Here is a 24,856-nt window from a genome sequence, read left to right as displayed (position 1 = left end):
TATAATTTAATGAAATAAAAGCACAATTAAGAACAAAAAGCAGCAAAAATCATCAAAATGACTACAATCTACACATGCCTTTCAATCCTATTTCTACATATTAATGGTCTCAACTCTCATATTAAAAACACACACACACAGGTTAGGTGAATGGATTAAGAAACAAAATCCATGTATTTGTTGTCTGAAGAAACTCATCTTTTTTTTCCTCAGGTTTTTCTTTTCTTTTTCTTTTTTAAGAGTGCAATGGTTTTTATTTGCTTGAAAAGGTCCAATTTTAGTTTTTCTTTAAAGCATACGAAGGCCATCTAATCTTCAGACTCTGAGCCATCTTCATCCTGACCAATCTGGAAATCGTGAAGTTCGTAGGTTTCCTTGTCAGATGCAACAACACGAAACCAGTCACAGAGATTATTCTTCTTAAAGTATTTCTTGGTAAGATATTTCAAATAACTTTTAGAGAACTGTTTCTCAGAAACAACTGTGATTTTATTCTTCAAGCATTCAATGTGAACAACATTTCCAAGATTTCCAGTTTTTCCATTGACTTTAACCTTCTCCTGGAGAAACTGTTCGAAGTTTCCAGAATCAAAAATTCCATCTTCCACCGGATGAGTGAGGTCCAAATGGAACCTCCAGGTCGGCTTCTTGTCTTTCTGCGGTGCCATATTGTCCTGCGGCAGTGGGAAGGTTTCTCAGGTTTTTCAAGACAGAGTTTCCCTGTTTAATAGCCCTAGCTGTCCTGGAACTCACTACAGACCAGGCTGGCCCTTTAAAATTTTTTAAAGTATTTTTATTCTAAAACAACCTTTTTATACTTTCTCAATGCCTTTTCAAGTTTCGTTTATTTTTGAAAACACCATGCATATACACAATGAAATATCGTATCTACCCTCAGCTTTCCACTTCCAATCTTCCCATGCATATCTTCCCTAACACGCTCCTCTCCAAACTCTACAGCTTTCATTTATTTTATTATCCACTAAGTCCAGTTAGTGTTACCCATATATTCATGCGGGGGGGGGGGGGCATCTACTGGAGCATGGGAAAGTTACCAGTGTCCATATCCTTAATTAAGAATGATTATCTTATTCTGGAGAAATTGCTCAGTGGTTAAGAGGAGTATTGGCTGCTCTTCCAGAGGACCTAGTTTCAATTCCCAGCACCCACACGGCAGCTCACAACTGTCTGTAATGTTGGTTCCAGGGAATATGACATCTTCACACAGATATACATGCAGATAAAACACCGAAGTACATAAAATAAAAAAAGAAAGAAATGATGGCTGTGTCTGTCAAACTGCCCTCTATATGTGTGTTTACACCCATAGATCATGGCTGTTACCTGCCTCATCTCTTAACCATTGGTGAAGCTCCTGAGAACAAGTAACTATTATTGAGGCATGGTGGCCTATTTCTTAGTCTTGAGTGGACTTCTGCAGTCACTGCAGGGATCATTGTGGAAGAGGGGTCTGAAAGAATATAAAAGCTAAAGGAAGGGATGGAGTGTTGTGTAACAGTCCCCCAGAGATTGAAACATGCCATCCTGCAGGAAACTCCTTAAGAAGAAAGGTAAACAACTCAAAATAGTTTCAGGAAGTTCCAGAAACTGAACAGATTCACTAGGCTCCTCCCTACCAGAGTAAGCCATAAAACCTGAGAATTCCCTTCAGACTAAGAAGCTGAGCTTCAAAGAAGACTCTGACACTAGACCAGCCGCCTAGAAGGAGAAAGCATCTGAGCTGCCTGGAAGAGGTTTAGATCAATTGGGAGACCTGGAAAGGACACTCCCCTACCTGCTGAACTGCCTGCAGGTTCAGTTCCCAGCTTTGGGATATGCCACTTGTGCTGGTATGAGCTTTGATGATGCAGTTTGTAGGCTGCTTACCAATGACTTAACAGCCAGCTTCCATCTATAAGTGAATATATACTGTATTTGTCTTTCTGGGTCTGAAAACCCACTATGTAAACATGATTGCTGCTTCACTATATGGTGAACACAGTGCCAGCAAATTTGTCACCTGTAATTTGAAAGGACTTAATAACAGCCACTGCAGAGTAAAAACTCTCCCCGGTAACGACTAAAATAAATTGACAATCATGACACCCAATCAGCTTATTATCCTAATTTCAGAAGCAGTTCGTATGTTACTACTGATGTCAGAGTTATTAAATTAAAGGTAAAGAACTCTTCTCTGGGGTGGGCAAATAACAGTTTTCTGGAAGACTTAACTCATTTGGAAGTACTCTGGAGATACAGTTCTGCCCTTCGTACTCACGAAGGTGAGCTGGATGAGAAGCAAGCACAACCAGGCCTCTGCTGAGACTTGCTATTACCTTAGCAGCTGCTGTTAATATACACAAGAAGACAGCACTGATCAAAAGCAATTTCCACCTTTGAACTGATGTTCGGACAAGATCGTCTATATTCCTTAGTTGGGGTGATTGATATAAATGTTAAAATGTAGTTGATTCAAATGGTATTTCCCTAATTGATTTGATCAGAAATTATGTTATCATATACAATTTTAAAAAATCTCTTTATCTGGAGAGGTCTTCTCCCCTGACACAACCTTTTAGAGGTAATAAAAGTCAGAATAATAGAAAGGTAGGGACCACTCTTACATCACAACATCCAGTAAAAATTACCCTAGTAACCAACTCTGATTTTGCCACAGCAGCAAGTGAAAACTCAGAAGATGTGCATACTCCCTCCCAACACTCTATATCCATCCTGACAATTTTGCCTCTCAACCTTGTCTACACTGTGTCTTCAAAGAATCAATCAGTTGTAGTTTAGGCTTTCCAGTCATGTACTGGTTGTTGCTGTTTTTGTTGTTTGGTCATTTGTTTTTGTTTTTATTGTTTGGAATCATTGTTTTTTGTTTGTTGATTGGTTGGTCTGAAATGTAAGGAAACCTTTTATTTTGGCTCACTATTTGGCTCAGAGTGTGCAGGACAACAAGCTGGTGATACAGCTTCCCATTGTGTGCCTTCCTTCAGGAAGATGAAAAGAATGAAGTAGTGGCTTACTCCCTCTTGACATTTTATTCAGTCCAGGAAACTATTCCAAGAGATGGTGCTACCTGCATTGAGGATGATTCTTCTACACTCAGTTAAACCTCTTTGGAAATCCTGGCACAGGCACACTCATAGGTTGCTTTTTCAGCCTGAGTGATTCTAAGTCTGGTCAAGGTGACAATGAACATTAGCCATCACTGGGTGGTGGTAGTGCATGGCTTTAATTGGCAGAGGCAGGCAGATCTCTGCGAGTTTGAGGCCAGCCTGGTCTACAAGAACTAGTTCTAGGTCAGGCTCCAAAGCTACACAGAGAAAACCTGTCTCAGAGAGAGAGAGAGAGAGAGAGAGAGAGAGAGAGAGAGAGAGAGAGAGAATTAGCCACCACAATTATTAACATGTATTTGCACTTATGCAGTGCATGTTCTTCATTTCCCTTAGCACAATATCCTCAAATGTCAACTATATTGTTGTGTAAACAGTAATGAGCTTCCTTTTTTAAAACTCTGAATCATTATATGTATTTAGCACATTTTTTAACAATTTATCCGTTAGTATTAGCTATTTCAAATAATATGGTAAACAACACAGGGTGCACATATCTCTTCAAGATCCTGTTTTCATTTGGGCAGTTTCATTTCTGTTATGTTAGAAATGGGATCAATGAGGAAATTAGCTTCTGCCTTAAAAACGTTACTAGAAACCTGAGAATTTTTACCTCTGGGTATCTCTTGGAAAACATAATAGATGATATCTCAAAGCTACTCCTACCTACTTCAAACACGTTTCCAAATAGCAGGCCACCATGTGAAGTGCTGCATATTCATTAAGAAGAGCTAAAAATGGTAAAGAAATGGATACCAGTGGGTTTCTAGGCTATGATACAAAAGCAGTCTCCCAAAGGGTTCCTTCTTTCATCCATGAAACTTAGGTGCCAATTATCAGCAACTTATTCCCATGTTTCATTCGTACTTTGAGAGACAAGTATATGAACAAGTAATTGTGGTGTATATCATAAGCAATACGTTTTCAGTGCAATTGGAACATGGAGAAGGAGGCACACTGCTTGTTGGGTCAGGGAGTCAATAACAGAGTCCACTACCAGTCTTTCTTTTCCTGCCTCTGCCTTCTGTAGTCCGGTCTCCAGGTAGAAGCCAGAATTCTCATGTCTAAAAGTCTAACCCCAGGCAGGCAGTGGTGGCTCATGCCTTTAACCCCAGCACCAGGGAGTCAGAGGCAGGCGGATCTCCTTGAGTTCAAGGCCAGGCTGGTTGAAAGAGTGAGTTTCAGGCCTGTGAGGATGGTTACACGGAGAAATCCTCTCCCCCCCCAAAAAAAAAATACAACCGAAACATAACTTAAGATTCCTTAACTTAAAAGCTTTGCATGGTTTCCTCATTTATTTCCTTGAGGTCCACATACAGTCTTATCTACTCCATTCACCTAGCTGGATTCTACATCTTTTCTGGTTTACTCTATTCCAATTAAACCAGTCCCTTTATGTCCTTTATGTCCTGTACTTCTGGAACATGTCAGGTGCCATTCCTTCCTCAGGGCGTTTTGCACCTCTTAAGAATACTCTACCTACAATATACTTCTCTTAAAAATCATCTTTGCTCGCTGGACAAGGTGGCACACATCTAAAGGAGGATTGTGAATTTGAGGCTAATGTAGATAACTTAATGAGTTTCGTGTCAGTCCGAGTTATCCAATGAGAGCGCTTGTCTTTAAAAAAGTTACTTGATATTTCACTTTATTGAAGGTAGTGTTACTGTAAGAGGTCTTCAATGCTCATGTATATGAGTTAATACACCCATCATAGCCTCATTTCCTTGCCTTAGTCTCCATGTTACTGTTTAGTTGATTTAGTTGATTTTAGATACTTAACTATGTATTTCCTCCATCTAAATACTGGCTCCATGATGATGAAGATTGTTATGTGTCTTATTTAATGCTGGACACTTCCAGGATGCTTCCTGACACACAGTAACCAATAAATACTTGTTCAATGACGAAAGGAAGGAAATGGGATCATTTCCTGACAGCAAAATAAGGTTAACAGGGAGTTTTGTTGTTTTTAAACATAGTAGGTATGTAGATGTGTTTTAGTTCTTAAAATTCTTAAACTGAGAGAGATAAGGGCTCAAGACAAAATAGGGTAATGTTAGAGTTCAGTCTCCAGGGAGCATGAAAAAGACACAAGGAAGTCTGCCTGAGTGACAGATTGAGTTTTGGAAAGGAGAGGAAATTCTTTTGTTCTCCATCAAGATAAATAAAGGAAAAGGTCCATTATAGAAGGAAAATGTAGAATTCGGTGAGTGCATCAGGTTCTATGTTTGTGATTATTGTTTGCATTATATTTATCATCTTTGTGTGTGTATGAAATGTGTAGGAAGGAAGCTTGTATATACTATGCATGTCATACATATGGAGGCCAAAGGACACTCTATGAAATTCATTCTTCCTCTATGGGTTCTAGGAATTGACCTAAGGTCATTAGACCTGTGTAACAAACATTTTTATGCCCTGAACCATCTAGCTAGCACTGCTTTGCTTAATTTTAGTGAACATTCTAATTATTTAATCTTGACAAAAAATCTTGTTTGGTACCTGTTATTTTAACATTTTTTTAAAAACATCATCTAGCACCCGGCTAGCATATACATTGATTGCTACCTGGTCCAGACTAGCTTCAAAGTCATAATAATGGTTCTGCTGCTTCCATCTCCTAAATACTGGTATCACTCATATACACAATCACACCTAACTTGTGACCACTATTTTTAAATGAGAAACTATGATATCAAGGTAATTTTCCAGTATTATACTGGTAGAAAGTGGTAGAAAAGTATAAAATTTCAACTATACTTGACTTAAAATAAACCATGACACACACATATTTCATTTTACATATGGAAAACCTGTATGGGAGAACACTGGGTGATGGAGGAAGGTCATTGGCTAATAAAGGAACTGCGTTGGCCCATTTTATTGGTTAGAGGATAGGTGGGAGGAGTAAACAGAACAGAACACTGGGAGGAAGAGGAAGTGAGCTCAGTCGCGACAGCTCTGCTCTCAGGAGCAGACGCCTGAGAGAGACGCCATGCCCTGCTCCCAGGATGAAGATCCGACCCAGGATGGACATAGGCTAGAATCTTCCCGGTAAGCGCACCTTGGGGTGCTACACACAGATGATTAGAAATGGGCTAAATTAATATGTGAGAATTAGCCTAGAAGAGAATGGGCCAAGCAGTGATTAAAAGAATACAGTGTCCGTGTAATTATTTCGGGGCATAAGCTAGCCGGGCAGGCGGCTGGGGTGTTGGGGACGCAGCCCCGCCGCCGCCCTTATTACTTCAACTGGGAGTCATTTCTAGCAAGCAGCCATTGATAACAGAAGTCACAAAACAATCAAGGGTTACTGCAGGAAAAGGATCTGTAGGAATATCTATAGTTCATCGTGGAAAATGTAAATATCATTAATATGAACATACATTCAATGAAGAATATGATATAGACAAAATAGAGATGGAGAAAGTAAAATTTTCCCCAAAGTTGTCCTTCTGTCCCATACCAGATCTATCCCGATATGAGACAGAAACTCTGAATGTATCTTTTAACAACAAGCTTGGGTTTAGAGAAGTACAGATCCATTGTTCAACTCCAAAACCAGCTGAATATATTAATATGTGTGTGTGTGCAAATGTATATGTAACCAGTACCTGATCTCATAATCCATATTTCATTTTCTAGATGATCTTTAGTGGATAGTTATTTTTCCTTCTGTCAGCATAAATATCCAGGGTCTCTTGAATTTTTGATGATATGTATTTTTCTGCAAAGATAAGAGCATAACCCTGCCCCAACCATGTATGACTTTCCTTACCACCTGTATGGTTGTCACTGTTGTGGATGAGCTTCCATTTCTCCTTTTCAAAGAAAATCTTTATTAATTTTGATAGTATCCATAATTTTTCTTCTCCTGTTTAAACAAGAGCGAAACCCCTTCCCCAACGTAGCACATCTCCTGGTTTCCATTGTGAGGTCAACACATCCTTGAAGTATACTGGTTGATCCAATTCAGAAGTTTTTTTCCCCATATCTAATGCCTCTCTGCTGCTGCTGTTCCTTTCTCATTAGCGTTAAGAAAATTCGAGGTTAACAAAGCATTGTGCAATCTATTTCTGGGGGTATTTTTCATCACTTTCTGTTTTTTCAGCATATCCTTTATAGTATGATTTTACCTTTCTATAACTGCCTATACAGGTATTGGTATACCTGTAATGTGCTTTATATTGTAATAGGCAAAAACACCATTTCATTTTTTAGATACATATGCTGGATCATTGTCTGTCTTTATTTGTACAGGAATGCCCATGATGGCCATAACTTCTAATAAATGCGTGATTACTGAATCAACCCTGAATCCGAGCTTAAGGCTGTTGCCTATTGAAAACTTTAGTACATGTCTATGGTGTGGTGTACATATTTTAATTTACTAAATTCTGTAAAGTGAAACACATCCATCTGCCAGATTTTATTCCTTTGGGTTACTCTGTGCAGGCAATTGTGTTTGATTATAGGAAGAGCAAGTAGGACATCTCTTTATAATCTCTTTAGCTTTTTGTCATGGAATAGAAAACTCTTTCTTTAAACCTTTGCTATTCACATGATGTTTTTAATGAAATTCAGAGGCCTGCAACACACTTCCAATCTATAATTGATCAATTTCTACATTACCTTGTGCCAGAGGACCTGGCAGACCCACATGGGATCGGATGTGTGTTATGTATATAGGAAAAAGCCTATTCCTGATTATGCCTTGCACCTGGATGAATAAAGGAGTCAATTGCGTATCATCTGGTATAAATTCAGGGGTTTCAATATGCAAGACAACTCTTTCTTGTGTCCTAAGTGCAGTGTTTTCCAATGAGACAGAACATGTGACTTTTGTCTTTCTGAGTCTGGGTTAGCCCCATTAATATGATTTCTTCTAGATCCACCCATTTATCTGAAAATTTAATGATTTCATTTTTCTTGACAGCTGAATACTATTTAATTGCATATATGTATCACATTTTTATTATCCATTCATATGTTGAAGGAAGATTTGTGTTTGTTAATTTACTTATTTACTGCTTGTTGAGAATAGGGCAACAATGAACATTGGTAGACAAGCACTGGTGCATTATGATGCTCTTTGAGTATATGCCAAGGACCTATATGGCTGGGTCATAGGGTAGATTCAATTTCAGTATTTTGACATTTCTCCACACCAGTTTGCATTCTCATCAACAGTGAATAAATAGTCCTTTCCCAACTTCAGCATCATTTGATGTCAATTAATCTTAGCTTTCCTAACTGGGTTAGGATGAAATCACAAAGTTGCTTTAATTTATATTTTCCTAAATGCTAAGGATGATGGACACATTTTGTAATATTTCTTAGCCACTTTTATTTCTTCAATTAAGAATCCTCTTTTTAAGACACTGTAATTGGGTCATTTATTTCCTTGGTTCTTTGTTTTTTGAGTTTTTCTATTTTCTTGATATTAATCCCCTGTCAGATGTGTAGCCAGCAAAGATCCTCTCCCATTCTGTGGGCTGCTTCTTTCTTCCATTGGCTGTTTCCTTAACTGGACAGATGCATTTTAGTTTTATGAGGCTCCACGTGTCAACTGCTGGCCTTGATTCCTGGCAAGTGAAGTCCCATCCAGAAAGTACTTTCTACACCTATATCACAGAGTGTAGCCTCTATATTCTTCTAACAGTTTTTGTGTTTGAGGTTTCAAAATGAAGTCTGTGATCAATTTGGAGCTAATTTTTGTGCAGTGTGATAAATGTGGGTCTAATTTAATTCTTCTTCATGAGGACATCCTGTTTCCCCAGCAGCATTTGTTGAAGACGCTGTATTTTCTCCACTTCTTTTGCCTCTTTGTCAACTAACAGATGGCTGTAGTTATGAGTACTAATGTTTGGGTCTTTTATTTTATTGGTCTACATGTCTGTTTTTGTGCCAGTACCATATTGGTTTTTTTTCTAGAGTGCTATAATATAGCTTGAGATCCTTTTACTCAGTATTGCTTTGAATATCTGAAGTCTTTTCCTGGTTCTATATGAGTTTTAGGATTTTTTTCTATGCATATGAAAAATATACTGGGCAGTTTGATTGGGATTGGACTGACTGTAAATTGATTTTGGTAGGATGGCCTCTTTTACAATATTAACTCCATGATGAGCATTTTCTAGTGTCTTTATTTCTTTTTTCAGAGATTTGAAATTTTCACTGTGGAGGTCTTTCACTGATTAAGTTATTCCAAGATATTTCATCATCCTTGAAGCTATTATAAATAGGAGCATGTCTGTGATATCTTTTTCAGTATGTCTGATGTTGAAACCACAGCAAATACCAATATGGCAAGATATCTGTCTATCTGTAAAGCTGCAATAAGTAACAGTCACACATTGGTGGTAACAGCTATCTAGTATGGTCAAAGACAGTCAGGAAAAGGTAATAGTAAATTCATAAGTGAGGTTTTATTTTCAATGCTTTGACTTCTGAGTGATGGTTTGTGTAGTCTCTCTTTTGCATAAAAGTTACACCATCTAATGTAATAAAAATTTACATATGTGTGTTTGTATTGCTAATGAATACATTTTCATCCTCTTGAACAATAATGTTCTAATATCTGAAATGACAGAGAATTATAAACTCTAAAATAAATATCAAATAATATTTCCTTCTCCAGGAATAACAATTACTAACATAGCTAAAGCTTCAAAGCTAATATCCACATAGAAGAGAAAACAACCAATATTTGTCTTTCTGGATCTGGGTTGTCTTATTAGATTGTTTCTAACACCATGGAGGCTAACCCAAGAAAGAGGAAATGGAGTATAGTGATATGAACTGACAAAGGGAAAACTGGAATAGGAGGATTGAATGGGGAGGGGGAGGGCAGAGAGGGTGAAGGAGGAAATATGGAGAGGGCCAAATAATAGTAAAGGTCTTTTGAAAAGCTATATGGAAACATGATACTATAGAAACTTCCTCAACTATGCACAAATATTAAAAGAATTTAAGTAGAGTCACCATACAATGGGGCACAGAATGTTCCAACTAGATATCCTATGCCACCAAGTAAAACCTCCAGTTCCAGGAATGATCTACATCTTGTTGGGCAATTGCCCAAAAGGGTCCCATAGACCACCCCACACACCAAAATATTACCAGTATTTCCCAAGACTATTGATTATCCTCCATGACCTGATGTTAAGTCCCTACTATGAATACATAACTGTATCATTAAAAGCAGAGAAATCAAACCAGATGGTAGTGGTGCACACTTCTAAGCCCAGCACTTGGGAAGCAGTGGCAGGTGGTTTCTGTGAGTTAAAGGCCAGCCTGGTCTACAAAGTGAGTTCCAGGGCAATCTCCAAAGCTCCAGAGAAACCCTGTCTTGAAAAACAAACAAACAAAAAATGGAGAAATCAAGCTGATGCCCAGCTAGAAGCTTCACCCTTACTTACTAGCATTCATACATGGTGCTGGAAGGTACTATTGACACTACCAAAGGACAAAGACAATCATCAATATCTCCCAACTACAAATCATGCAACCTACAACAATTACCTGCCTGCAACATATACTGGTGCAATGGTAGCACAGATGTTATGGGAGTAACCAAACATTTTTAAAATTGAATTTAATATCCATTTCATGAGATAGAACTCATACCTGACCCTGATAAAGTGGCCAAAAACCTTGTATTAGATAGGTCATGGGCCGTAGGGAAAACTTTATACTATTGTTCTGTTAAAGGAACATAGCTATAAAATGACTGTAAGTGACATATTGCTATACTCATAAATCAGTGCTTTGCTCAACCGTTATCAAAGAAGCTTCTTCTTTCAGTTGATGGTAATTAACACAGAGACCCACAATTGAACAATGTATGAAGAATGAATGACTTTGGAGTCCTCAATTTAAATGGGATGCCTTTAGCCAACCTCAAGACTCAGGGATCTATGTGGAAGAGGAGGAAGAAATTTTGTCGTCTGTATGTATGTTATGGTTGTTAGTTCAGTGTTTTGTGGGACTCCTAACAGTAGGAAATGGGGTGTCTCTGACTCTTTTGCCTGCTCATGGGATTCTTTTCCTTCTACTGATTTACCTCACCCAGCTTTGATACAAGGGTTTGTTCCTATTCTTATTGCAACTTGCTGTGCCATGTTCAGTTGATATCCTTGGAAGGCCTGCTCTTTTATGAAGTGAAATGGAGAAGCAGTGGATCTGGTGGAGAGGGGATGCATTGGGGGCGCTGGGAGGAGTGGAGAGAGAGGAAACTATGGTTGGCATGTACTGTAGGAGAGAATAAAAAAAAAGAGTTCGACGTAGTAGGGGATTTCAAGGAAATGTCATCTTACAGACAAAAAGGGCTGAAATCCATCTGTACTCACAGGGATTTTGACAACATGTACATGACTTGAACAGGTTCAAACCAGGAACAATCTCAACACAGAGAAGAGGAAGTACAGCAAAATCTCACCCCAGCTGAGAAGCTATTTTCAACTGGGCTAGGAAAAGAAGTTATCTCTGATAGAGTGTTGCTGGCTATCTTAACCACGCCCATGCCTAGGTGCAGTTGGCCAACCCAGAAAGGATCCCTGCTGTTGTGTGCTGAGAGAAAAGAAAGAGGGAGACAGAGACCAGAGAGGTGGAGGGACAGAGAACTTGAATGGATAGGGAGGGGTAGGGAAGTGGGGAGGATTTGGAAGGAGTTGAGGAGGGAATAATTGGTAAAAATATATTGTATAAAATACCTAACAATTTAAAAAGAAAAAAGATTCAAGTTAAGATCCTACTACTGAAAAAGAGAAAAGTAATTGCAGCGATGCATTGATGTAGCATTTTGAGAGCTCCATTCCGTCTAGTTTGTTTAAAGTTAACTATCTTACTTCAATTAAGTGAAATATGCTGACAATTACAAACATGTTGCTGTTTTTGAATCCACTGTTATTTCTTTTGTTATTTTGAGTGACAACTTAGAATTTTTACTAATTGGTTTTTGTTCTTTTTCAAAGGATGTCTGCCAAAACCATGGACCACAAGACAATGCATGTGGTACGGGGGTGGAAATGAAGAGGAAGCAGCTCAGCAGATGAGTCAAGGACAGAAATCCTGTTTGTACAAAGCTTTCTACTCAGGAAAGCAAGCTTTTGTACAGCCAATAAGAATCTGCAAGCAAAATATAGACTAGAACTTGTTGTTCTTTTCCATCCACTGGGGAATGCAGGAGACCTTTGACATACACCTAAAGTTAGCCAGTTAGCCACCAATCAAAACTTACCTTTAAGCTAGGCTTTGAATCAAGATGCATTGAAGTTGACAGTTGAATAAAATAGTCAACTCTGAAATCACAAGTCCTCATACTGCTGAAACAAGTTTATTCTCCTGAAGATTTTTGAAAGCTGAATTTATCCAGAGAGAAAAATTTCAGCTTTTATTACTCAAGGAGCAGTGGATAAAATCCAAAGATTGTTCAACATTTATTCCCTATTATAGCTGTTTCAAATTGAACTTCAAGGTCTTAGGGGAAGAATGATGTCTTCCTAGTGTGTTCTTTTTTTCTAGAACTTCCCGGACAGCACCCAACTTATTATCATGAGTAAATGGAGATATTTCCATTTAAGGGCCTGTTAAGTTTTAACTAAGGCGTTAGTTGAATCTTTTGCTTCTCTAAATTTCATTGTCAGACTTAGTAAAAAAGGTTCAACTCATTGCATAGGAGTCAATTAGTGGTTATTCATTTCTACTGACAAATCTATGTTTGTCATCTTCCCTTGTTATCCCCCAAAATACCAGTGGCCATGTTTGTTATGTAAATATTAGTCAAGAGCTAAAACTGTGCCAGAGTTTTCTTCATATTAACATCACGTGGTATAATGCTTTGCACAGAATTCAAAATTATTGAACAAATGAATTTAGAAGAGAATAAGCACTAAAAATATTCTTCTAAATTTTGCCTTTGACCATTATGACAGGTCTACCCACTGTCACAATACTCTAAAGACCATTGTTTCTGTGAACTTACTTCCCAGTAAATGAAGTAGGGGCCCAGGAATGGTCTATTCATTGGTTTTACCATTCTCTCCATCATCCTGAATCAGCTGGTCTAACTGTGCAATAAATATTTGGAGATTGTTTCTCAGTGCCCACTAGGTGGCAATATTTTGCAGACGGGGGGCAAAGTTCGCCAGAATGTTTGATATGCTCTGGATCATCCCTCAATGTTGGATGCTATTTTTGATAGTATTCATTATTACCTACAGTGACACATTTGCAAAGTAGTTTTTACTCATGATCCAGAAATTGTATACTCTTTTGGTGTAGAGACTTTGTTTGCCACAAATGGAATTCTTCCACTTAGAAACACTACTTTTCAATTGACAAAATCGCAATTCAGCCACTTTAGACTCCTTGTCACACCTTTGAGGCACTGTACCAACTTGGAGAATTTGGTTATAAGAAATTGGATTACTAATCCACAATGTAGGTGGAATACATCAGAAATGACAAGAGATCTCTTATTGATCTGTGCTGGGGTTAAGTTCAATTTATACCTTCAGCAACACAATCAGACAATATTAATAATGGACTTGACATTTCAAAAATGGTGAATGGTTCATACCAACAGGTAAAGAACCGTGACCATATGAGGTGTATACTCAAGGCCAACAGAATTTGGAATGATCAGTAAAAGCAGGTAAAAGATCCCTCCAAATAATTCCTCTTTATATGTATATGTATATATATACATATATATACATATATATGTATATATATACATATATATCTTAACTTAGACCTCTTATCCCTTCTCATAGCCTCCTTTATACTTCCATAGTCTGTATGTATACATGTGTGTTTAAATCTATATTCTACACAAAGCATGTTAATTTTTGCATCTGAGTCTGTTTCTTTTCACTATTTACAGTAAATAAATGCATCTTTGAGTTGTCTTCGATGCAAAGCTTTGGTATGGTGTCTTTATTCTAGAAAAGAGAGCAAACATAATGAAAGTTTAGATAGGATGCAACTGTATAATAATTTTCTAGTAGGTCCAAATAAGAAGGACGTTCTTTTCCTTTCCTAATCATCACCAATGTTCTTTAAATGCATAAGAGATGAGCTCATCTGTAGGGATTCGTCCTTCACTGTATTCTCAGCTAAGCCAAGGTGGTGTCTCAGTTGCTCTCATAGCGTTTGCAGTCATTGTGCATCACGCTGTTACTTTCTCACAAGTAATTTCCTCTTGTAATTTGTTTTAGGGAATGCTGTTCGGTTGGCACAATCTCTTTTCCCAATATTCTTGAAATGGTTTCAACACGAGACTGTACAATTAATAACGAGCTGCATTAGTAAGTGCAATGAATGCATGTCAGCATGAATTCAGTAGTTTGGGTGTGAAGCTGTCAACTCCTCTTGCCAATTGTCAGTACGCTACTAGATTTGTTCATCCTGAAAACGTGTCTGCCAGCTAACACAGATTACTTTAGCTAAGAGAATGAATGTGATTTATTTGAAAATCCATTTGAAATTCTTTGTACTTACTAGTTTGTGACTCACATCCTGTACCAGGTGTCCTTGGTCAAGGCAGCTATGTTCTGGTCTCATTCACTCTGAAAATGAGATTTTGCGTGCTGATGAACACTCATTTCACCAACAAGGAGTACTTTTTTGCTGCTTGCAATTACCCTTCCTTTTCCTTTTCCCCATCGTTCATTTGTCTTCCCCCAGTACCTGCTGGTCTGCTCTCTTTCTATAAACTCCCATGTCATTTTCGGCATTCTGCATGCCATTGCTTTCCAATCACTGACAGATTCTCTGAGGTGTTCGCCTGATATTTGCAGCATGTTGCAATAAACATGTCCCTCTGAAAGAGTAGGAAAAGGACTCTTCAATCAGTTTCCTTTTGCATGTCACCATGACCCTCAGAGTGAGGCACTGAGGGCTGACAGGAACAAATTCTGGGGGTGTGAAACTGTTCAAATGTTCTAATTCTCAGCCTTACCTTCAGAGCAAGAATGGATCCAATTATAGAAAGAAGGAATCGAATGTACTCTAATCAACTGTAACTGTTGCTTCTCAAACCTAAGTCTGATTTAATGAATACACGACAGGTACATTTTAAACTGTTTATGTAGTTTATCCCGAAGGGGTGAAAAAAAAAACCTGATGACACTGGGTGGAGAGATAATCAAAAAGCTTGTTGTGGGAGAATGACATATCTCATGGAGTTGTGAATTCTTGCTCATAAGAGAAAATTCCAAGAAATCTTGCCATCGGAAATCAGTTTCTCACAGAAACCTTCTGGTTAGAGATTTTCTTTGTATTACTATAGGCAAACTTATTTCTCCTGCTTTTTAAAATTAATTTATTTTTACTTAATCTGCATTGGTGTTTTGCCTGTATGTATCCTGTGTGGGAGTGGTGGATCCTGGAAGTACAGACATGTGTGAGCTATCATGTAGGTGCTGGGGATTGATCCCAGGACCTCTGGAAGAGAAGTTAGTGCTCTTCAGCACTGAGTCATCTCTCCAGCCCCTCTCTCCTGTTCTTTTTTGTGATTTTTTTCCCGAGGCAGGGGCTTTCTCTGTAGCTTTGGAGCCTGTCTGGGAACTTGCTCTTGTAGACCAGGCTGACCTTGAACTCACAGAGATCCACCTGCCTCTGCCTCCCGAGTGCTGGGATTAAAGGCATGCACCACCACTGCCCGGCTTCTCTCCTGTTTTTTAAGAGCAAGAATTAGTTTATTTTTGTATTGAGAATTGACATTTTTATGAATAGTTCAGTAAGAAATAGCAGGAGTTTCTTAAGTCAGAACTAGGGCTGGGGGTGGAGAAAAGGGGAAGACACAGAAAGCACCAAGTATTGAGATTCTAACGCTAACTCTCCTGAACCTTCATCTGCACTACTGGGTAAGAAAAAAATATGACTACCCCTACCAATTAGAACCAACTCTTTCCAAATAAACTTCAAGCTAAAACTGTTACATAGGAACCACCTATCACCTATCCACAGATTGGAGCCAAACACCAGCTTTGCTACAGATAGTCATGTTCCTTCAACTTCACTTTGCAGTATTGTCACAACCTAAAGAGAAACTGAAATTTATTGAAACTTGTCTTTGATCACTAGCCAAATATGGCTAGGTGGAGAGAATTTCAGATTAGAAGGAGAGCTGTAAAATTCCATCTTCTGCGCATGACTCAACCACTATAATCATGAACTCATGAGAGCTGAGGATGACTGTAGGGGGTCAGAAGAATGCACCTGTCTGAGATCAGAAAAGGATGGAGGAGGAACTTAGGGGGCTTCAGGACTCACTGCGGAGCTATTTGCTACTGGCGTATTCAGGTACAGAAGGGTAAAAGGGATCGAAGCCTTCAGTAGTGTGCCCGCTCACTGACTGCCCCACCAGGCTCCAGCAAAAAGCTCTAATACAATGGTCATGCCGATGACCTTGATAAAACTATGTGGATCACTCGCTAAACCCACCCTAAAGCTATGAACCTTGGAAATGGACAGCTAGAGATGAGGGCCACTGAAGTAATGGGAGGAGGACAATAAGAGGAGGTATATCGGGGCAAAGAAATCAAAATACATTATATACATACATGAAATTGTTAAATAACAAAACTAATTAGTAAAGATGGAAAAACCCAAACCTACAGTGATAGGTTTTCTTCAATTATGGTAGCATACATTAATTTAGTGTGTGGGGTTGTAATCTGTCTTGCTTCTTCAGTCTGCTTTGGAAGGTGATCTCGAACTCTCTGTCCTCCTGCCTTCATCTTCCAAGTACTGAGGTCATGAGTGTGTACTGCCAAACCTGGCTTTTTACTATGCATAGCTAATTGACTTTGATTCCTGGGCAATAATTTCAAATTGAGCCATTTCCAAGTCACGTTTTAGCTTCTTGGAGCAAAATAGAGTCCTGTCTCACACCTCTGTCTCATTTCGTAGGAGTACCAAGGTTAATCGTATCAATTATAACACAAAAGGTACACTGGCATGCGTGAGAGCTGGGCTGAAGAAGCATCCTGAAATACAAATCCTAAGACATCTGTAATGGAAGCTCCTTCCTTCTCAGTAAATCACTAACACAGTAGCAAAGCACAGGCATTGCTTCAAGAATGTTCCAGCAGAGTTCAAAGCTAGGGTCATCCTTTTCAAGCAAAATGTTTTGCCTATTTGGTATGCATGAATGCCTCTGAAAGCTTTTATCAGTAAATGCAGGAGAAAGGATTGTTGCCATGGTGAATTTTCAGTAATCTCTAGCTCATTCATTCTTTTCTTTTTAAAATGGGGATCTTTCTTAGTACTGTCAATTCACTTTAAAATTTAGCAAAGTGCTGGCCTTGGTCTGCAGGCAGCCATAAATGTCAAGTATAGGCATTGATAAAATGATTGCACTAAAAAGGCATAAATATCTTAAAAATGCCATCTGTCACATGGAAGAGAAACCTCAGGAGACATGATAAATGAATGTAATGTGGGACTCTGGGGTAGAGAAACATGTAGAGGGACACAAAAGCCAAAGCTAAAAACCAAAATGTCCCACTCTCTACTAATCAGACCCTAACTGCTTGCAGCAGTCCTCAATTTTCCTAATGCTGCGACTGTTTAATACAGTTCCTCATGCTGTGGTGACCCTCAGCCATAAAATTATTGTTGTTATTATTTCATAACTGTAAATTTGCTACTGTTATGAATCATAATGTAAATATCTGATATATGACCCCAGGAGTCAGGACCCACATGTTGAGAGCCACTGGGAGAACCTAATACAGCGACTTATGGTGCCTCCTACAAATAATTGGAACCTAATTCTTATGTATCCCTGGTACTCAAATTGCCTACCCTTGGGAAGGAAAAATGGTGTGCTGTCCTCATCTGAGCTATTGAAACACAACTCTGTACAAATGCTCTATGAGGCCAGGCTCCATATCCTATCAGCTGCCACTCCCTCCACTCACTTGCTTGCCTGCTCATTCATGCACTCTGGTTCTTGCTCCCTTGCTTTCTCATTTTGTCTCCCTTAAAATTTGCCCACACAGTTTCCATTCACAGTGTCTATTCTTTGTTACAAGGTTCATATCAATTCTAGTGTGGAAAATAATTTTTATTCTTTCAGTTTGGGCTCATTGTTCCTTATACTTCAAAAATGGGCATTATGCAAAGGTAAAGAAATCTAGAAAAAAATATGAAAGAGAAAGTATACCATGCCACTGATGCCACAATCTGCTTATGGTTACACCCCGTATGTGTTACTTTCAAGGACGGTAATGCTTGCTTTATTTAGTCTAGCACCCATTTTCAGGGCACCTCCATATACACATGTCAAACCTCCCTCTCACCAAAGCACTCCATTAACACATAGAAGAATACAGCTATTATGGAACTTCTCCACGGATGCTCCACTTTCAGGTAACTCACTCTTGGGTTCACATCCTACTTAGCACTACAGTCTCCAAGATTCTAATAATATTCTTCACAGAACTTGAAAAAAACACATTGCAGAAATTCATGTGGATGTGCAAAAGACATTAATAGTCAAACCAGTCTTAACTAGAATGAATAATGGTGGAAGTATCATAATACCTAACTTCAATGACAGCATAGCACTGCCTTAGCAGACATGTTGACCAGTGGAACTGAATATATATGGCCCAGAAATAAACATACAGTTATCACAACCTAATTTTTGCCAAAAACATACATTAGAAGAAAAGATGGCATCTTCTACAAATGGTTCTATAAAAACTGAAAATTCACATGTAGAATACTTAAACTAGATTCATAGCTCTTACCATTCATGAACATAAAAGACCAAAGATTTTAATGTAATACCTGAAATTCTAAAAATATTAGAAGAAAAATAGGGAAATACTCAAGATATAAGCATATTCATGAACTTTCTGAAAAGAAATTCAATAGCATAGAAAATCACAAATGATGATTGCTCTTCGAGCAGATGAGGGAGGGCGACTTGATCGGGGGAGGGGGAGGGAAATGGGAAGCGGTTGTGGGGAGGAGGCAGAAATCCTTAATAAATAAAGTAAAAAAATAAATAAAAATAAATAAATAAATAAATAAATAAATAAAGTTACCTTTGAGACCAGAAAAAAAAAAAGAAAAGAAAATCGCAAATGATACTACATAAAATTTAAAAGCTCTACACAGCCAGGGAAGCTCAGCAGACTGAAAAGACAACATATAAAACAGGAAAACATCTTGCTAGCTATCCCTCAGTGGGAAGGCTAGTGTCCAGAACACATAAAGACCTCTAAAAATAGCACCCCGTAAACCTGCTATCGATAAATAGGCTAATGAACTGAATAGACTGTTCTTTAAAAGGAGAAAAGTCGATGAAAGAAGAAATACAGATGGCTAATGAACATTTTCAAAAAGGATTCAACACTCTTAGCCACCAGGAAAATACGAACTAAAACTATTTTGAGATTGCATCTTATCTGAGTCAAAGTGGATAACATCAAGAAAACAGCTACAAATGGTGGCAAAAATGTGGGGAAAGATAGACTGCCAATCATTGCTTGTGGGAAGATAAACTAACTTGCTCACCATGAAAATCAGTATGGAGTTTTCTCAAAAACCTGAAAATTCAAGTACCAGGTAACTAAGCCAAATCACTCTTAAATTTCTACCCTAGAGATATTTGCATATCTATGTTTATTGCACAGCTATCTCTATTGCTCATCAAACCAGGAACAGAAACAGCATAGCTGTCCATGAGTGAAAGCATCAAGAAAGATAACGTGGTGTATGTGCACGTTGGAATTTTATTCTGCCATAAAGAAAAGGAATAGCGACATTTGCAGAGAAATGGGTAGGAGTGGAATCTTAAAGTCAGAAAAATAAACAAATGGCCTGGGAAGATTGCTCAACGGGCAAAAGAATTTTCTTTTTAAGCCTGACAACCTGAGTTTGATCCCTGGGGCCCACATACTGGACAGACTCACGGCTTGTGGTTGTCTTCTGATCCTCAAATGTGTGTACTGGCACACTTACAGGCCTCCACATGAAAATAAAAAGTAAATAAATGTAACAAAAACTTAAAATGGAGAACAAATACAATACTGCCATTTTCTTTCATATGCTGATTCTAGATTGTGTGTGTGTACACGTGTGTGAGTATTGGTCATGAAACAAGAGAGGGAGCCTTGAGAGAAGAAAGCAATAGTCTTAAGGAAGAGATGAGGAGAGGAAAAATAAGAGATTAGCAGAATATTTGTGACACAAAAGCAAAATTAGAGCCAGGGATGAGGGGAAAAGGACAAGACAGGAGTGAGAAGGGAATGGGGAAAGAGAATCAACAAAAGCAATATAAGAAAATTCTATAATGAACTTTACAATTAATAAATTTTTCAAAGGACTTAAAATACCGTATGAAGGGGAAGAATATGTAAGTACCAAGGCTTTAAGAATGGTTATTTCTGAGAGTTCTTTATTTTTCTCTAATTCTTTTTCAGCTCTGCTACGATATCATTTTTGGTCAGAAGAATGGAATCTTAGTCAAATTTCTGGCCCTGGGACAAAGCACAACAAACTAAGTTCTCAAAGATTCTAAGGTTCCAAAGGCATGCAGTTGTCCCTTCATTAAGAACTATTTCAGATAGGCCTATTTGTTCCCAAACTGGAAAAAAATTCCTCAGGAGACTATTTGTTCTAGAAACATTAATAAACATGAGACACACGAAACATGTAAAGAAGGAAAGAGAAACAATCTTAATGAGAATTAGATGCATAGTTATACAGCCCACAAATACCTTTAACTATGCAGTTGCTTAGAGATCTTTAGTGTTGGGCTGGCAAGATGGCTCAGCCATTAAAGGCTAGGCTCACAACCAAAAGTATAAGAGATCCTCACTGTTAGCTTCCCTACCTTTTCTTCTTTGAAAATTTAACTGGCTTTGGGGGAGCCTAGGCAGTTTGAATGCTCACCTTACTAGACCTGGATGGAGGTGGGTGGTCCTTGGACTTCCCACATGTCAGGGAACCCTGATTGCTCTTCGAGCAGATGAGGGAGTGGGACCTGATCGGGGGAGAGGGAGGGAAATGGGAGGCGGTGGCGGGGAGGAGGCAGAAATCCTTAATAAATAAATAAATTTAAATAAAAAAAAGAAAATTTAACTGGTCTCAAAATTTCCTTCCAATTCTCCAATCTCTAACTCCTTTCTTGTTATATGAGTCCTGGGATTACCAATACATGCCATCCTCAGTAGTCTTTGCATTAGTTACTGTGTCTATTTCTTTGCCTACATTTCTGTCTTGGTTTTCCTGAATGATGACCTTTAACCTGTGAGCTAAAACAAATCCTTTTTGCCAATGTTAGCTTTGGGCAGTGTTTTACAACAGCATCAGAAACCAAACTAGAACAGAGATTGGTACAAGGAGTGGGGTCTTGCTGTGATAGATCTGGCCAAGTTGTTTTAGAGTGGATTATGGAAGCATTTGGAGCTATAGACCAGAAAAGCCATTGAGTTCTTAGAGCTTAATAAGTGACTCTATGAAGCTTGGAAGATAGTGTTGAGAAAAATGTAGGCAACGGAGCTTTGACTAGTGATGATTCAGAAGAAAGAAAAGACTCTATTGGGGCCATTCATGTGATATTTTGGATTAAAAACATGTCAAAATGAAACTTTTGTTTTGCTTGTACATTGAATGCTGAAAAAAGTCATATGTGGTTAATAAGAGACAGCATCTTTGAGTTGAAATCTTCTGAGAGTTCTTTCCTAATGGTCAGCACAAAGATGTCACGCACCAGAGGGAGCAGAGTCCACATCCCAACCTAATAGCTGAATTTGCTAATGTTTAAGATTCTCCCATACGGTACTGATTTGGGAGCATGGAAGCTGCAGGACTAAAAGGCTTGTGACTAGAAGCTGAGTCTCGGCAGAGAAACAGTCCCTGACGAAGATAGTTGAGATCATTGGTGAAGATTCAGCCTCAGTTGCAGCAGAGACTCCAGGATATTGAAGATGCCAAGACCAGGGACCACCACCAAGGACAGCACCAGGGGCTATGATTGGAGTCTAAGTCAATGATACAAGTTACTTGTGCTGCTGATGGCAGAGCTGGCGAAGAGGAGCTGCTCAAGCCCTTTGGAGCCCAGAAGCTTGTGTGTTCAAGATGTCAGACAATGAGCTATGGAGTTTTACTGACACTGGTGGCTGTTTGTTTTGCTTTGAACTTACTGTAACTGTGCTGTCTCTTCCCTACTGGAATAACAAAATATATATCTTATTTTTTATTTTGCTCACAGTTAAGAGACTTTGTAATTTCAAAGAGACATTAAAGTTTTATTTATTTTTTAATTTTGTTTTTTTTTCCTAGGCAGGGTTCCTCTATATATCCCTGGCTGTCTTAGAACTCCCTCAGTAGACCAGGCTGGCTTTGAACTCATAGAGATCTGCCTGCCTCTGGGATTAAGGGCATGTGCCATCAGGATTGATAGACTTTTAAATGAAATTTGCATGAAATTCTTAAAGACTGGAACTTTAAAATTTATACTGCACTTATATTTTTATATTAATTGGGTTTTCTAGTTTAGTCGTCATTTCATCTCGAACCCTCTTCAATGTTTCCATCTCCTTCTTGAATTCCAGTCTCAAGTTCTGGATTATTTTTGTCATTTCCATCAGAGCCTTATGTTTTCTCAGATATCACTCAGGCATTTATTCTCTTTAAGTTCATTTTCTTAATTCATTGAGCAGTTCCTTTGTGCCTTTTTTAAGCCCTACAAATACTTTGATGCAGTTTATAATTGTTCTTTTAGATTCTATGTCCTGGGGTTCATCTAGGTAATTCTCATTGGTAAACATTTCAGCAGGACTGGTAGGTTTTGGAGAGGAGATTTTGGTTTGATCACTCATGGTGTTTGTATGTTGGCAATGGGATCTGGGCATGTAGATTTTGTTAATTCTTTGTCTGCTATGGACAGAGCAGGTTGGGGCAGAAGAGAGGCTTGTGCATGAGCCGGTTTGGAGGTTGGAAATTACTTAGATGGAAGCAAGCCAAGTGGGTGGAGGAGATTGGCTGGTTTGTAAAATGTATCTTGGTTCAAGCCTGGAGTGTGGGGAGGTATCTGGCTGGATGGAGTGTTTGGGTGTGGCATGGGAGGAGCCTTGTGTTGGTGTGTAGGTAGAGCAGGTCCTGACAGAGTCCTAGAGGTGGCTTGTGGTCCAGGTAGGTGTGGCCAGACTAGGACCCAGGCTAGATCTGAGAGTTGGGGAGGTGCATGGAACGGAGGGTCAGGCAGACTCATCAAGCTAGACCCTAGAGAAGGATATATAGGGTGCGGTTGGTGGAGATATGGGATTAATATGATCTCAGGAACAAGCAAGGATGGGGAGATTCTATGATTTAAAGTGTCATGTTTGCTTGTCAACACTGATAAGACACAGAATGTCAGAATTAGCTTTAGACATTCATGTGACACAATCCTAGAGTCGCCTGGAAGATGGTGCGTTAATTAAGAAATAGCCTTCATCTTACTGGCCTGTGCCTATGCCTGTGGCATATTTTCTTGGTTGCTAACTGATGTAGGAAGTTCCTGGCTTTGATGGGTGGTACCATTCCTAAGTAGGTGGACCCAGGCTTTATAAGAGAGATAACTGAGCATGTCAGGTGGAACAGGAAAGTAAGCAGTATTTTTTTCCCATGAATTCTGCATTACTCCCTGCTTATAGGTTCTTGCCTGAATTCCTGCTGCAGTATCCTCAGTGATAGACTATAATTTGTAAACTAAAAAAATATTTCTCTCCTGGTGTTGATTTTTGTCAGTGTTTTATGATAGCAACAGAAAACAAACTAGAGCAAGTCACAACTAGCATCAGATCTCGCATGTTATTTTCCTAACAGCCCTATAAAGTAGGAGTCCTGTCTTTATTGTATACTTGAGAAAAATAGGGTAAATGGCCTAACAATGTTCACATAACTAGTCTGTGGCAGAACTGGAATTCAAATTCTTGCCTACTTGACTACAGACACATACTCTTTGTGTGATCAACTTTAGTCAAGATACTAAAACTTAACTGAGTTTTAGCAACCCCCAACACAGGTTGCTAAATGTGTGTCTTTGAAACATTTGCCTTGACTCCCAGTGATTGCACTTCTGAGTCATTCCTCTACAGTTTGTTACAGCTTCTAGGGAGCCATGTGATCCTTAAGGTTGGGATAGTGAATAGAATCCCAGGCTTCTTTCTAAAGTCACTTCCTGGCTAGCAGTGCTTCCTGGCTCATGGTCCTAAGGTTCCTGGCTTGAAGTATTTTTTTTTTGTTGTTGGTTGTGATGTTTCTCTCACCTTTTTATGGCATCCTACTTCTCCTTATGGAGATATTGCCTCTATTTTGAATTTTGTGCCAACTATACATTCTCTCTATTCTCTCTGCCTCTTGGATTAGACTGCACAGTTCACAGTTTCTTGGCAACTGTTCTTCACTACAAACTAAAGTTATGTAGTTAAAATTCTAATTAGGATAAAACTGTTGGAAATTATCAAGCAAAACAACCTTGCATTCTAACTATATAGAGAATGATAAGATGTACATTAACATAGGAAGCTTCCAGGTTTATGATGTGTTCAGGAAAAACAGCGAGTTGTTTTTAAATGAGAATGATTGGTTTTATCTGTAATGGAAGGCAAATATACAGGACAAGAATATGGTGGTGGACATGCCTTTAATCCCAGCACTTGGAAGGCAGAGACAGGTGAATCTCTGTGAGTGTGAGACCAGCCTGGTCTAAGAGGGCT

The 24,856-nt window shown here is 38.7% G+C and overlaps 1 protein-coding gene across 1 annotated transcript; it reads right to left on the bottom strand.

Annotated features, from left to right (window-relative positions):
• Window positions 1–308: 308 nt before the first annotated feature.
• On the bottom strand, window positions 309–668 carry LOC121444397 (60S ribosomal protein L22-like 1). Its single transcript, XM_041646212.1, has one exon. It carries the CDS (start codon window positions 666–668, stop codon window positions 309–311), a length of 360 nt encoding a protein of 119 aa, XP_041502146.1.
• Between the last annotated feature and the right edge of the window lie 24,188 nt (window positions 669–24,856).

The sequence above is a fragment of the Microtus oregoni genome, unplaced genomic scaffold, assembly GCF_018167655.1.
Source record: "Microtus oregoni isolate MIOR12 unplaced genomic scaffold, Mior012 000121F_ref0000216, whole genome shotgun sequence".
Lineage (NCBI taxonomy): Eukaryota > Metazoa > Chordata > Mammalia > Rodentia > Cricetidae > Microtus > Microtus oregoni.
This window is presented reverse-complemented; position numbering and strand designations above follow the sequence as displayed.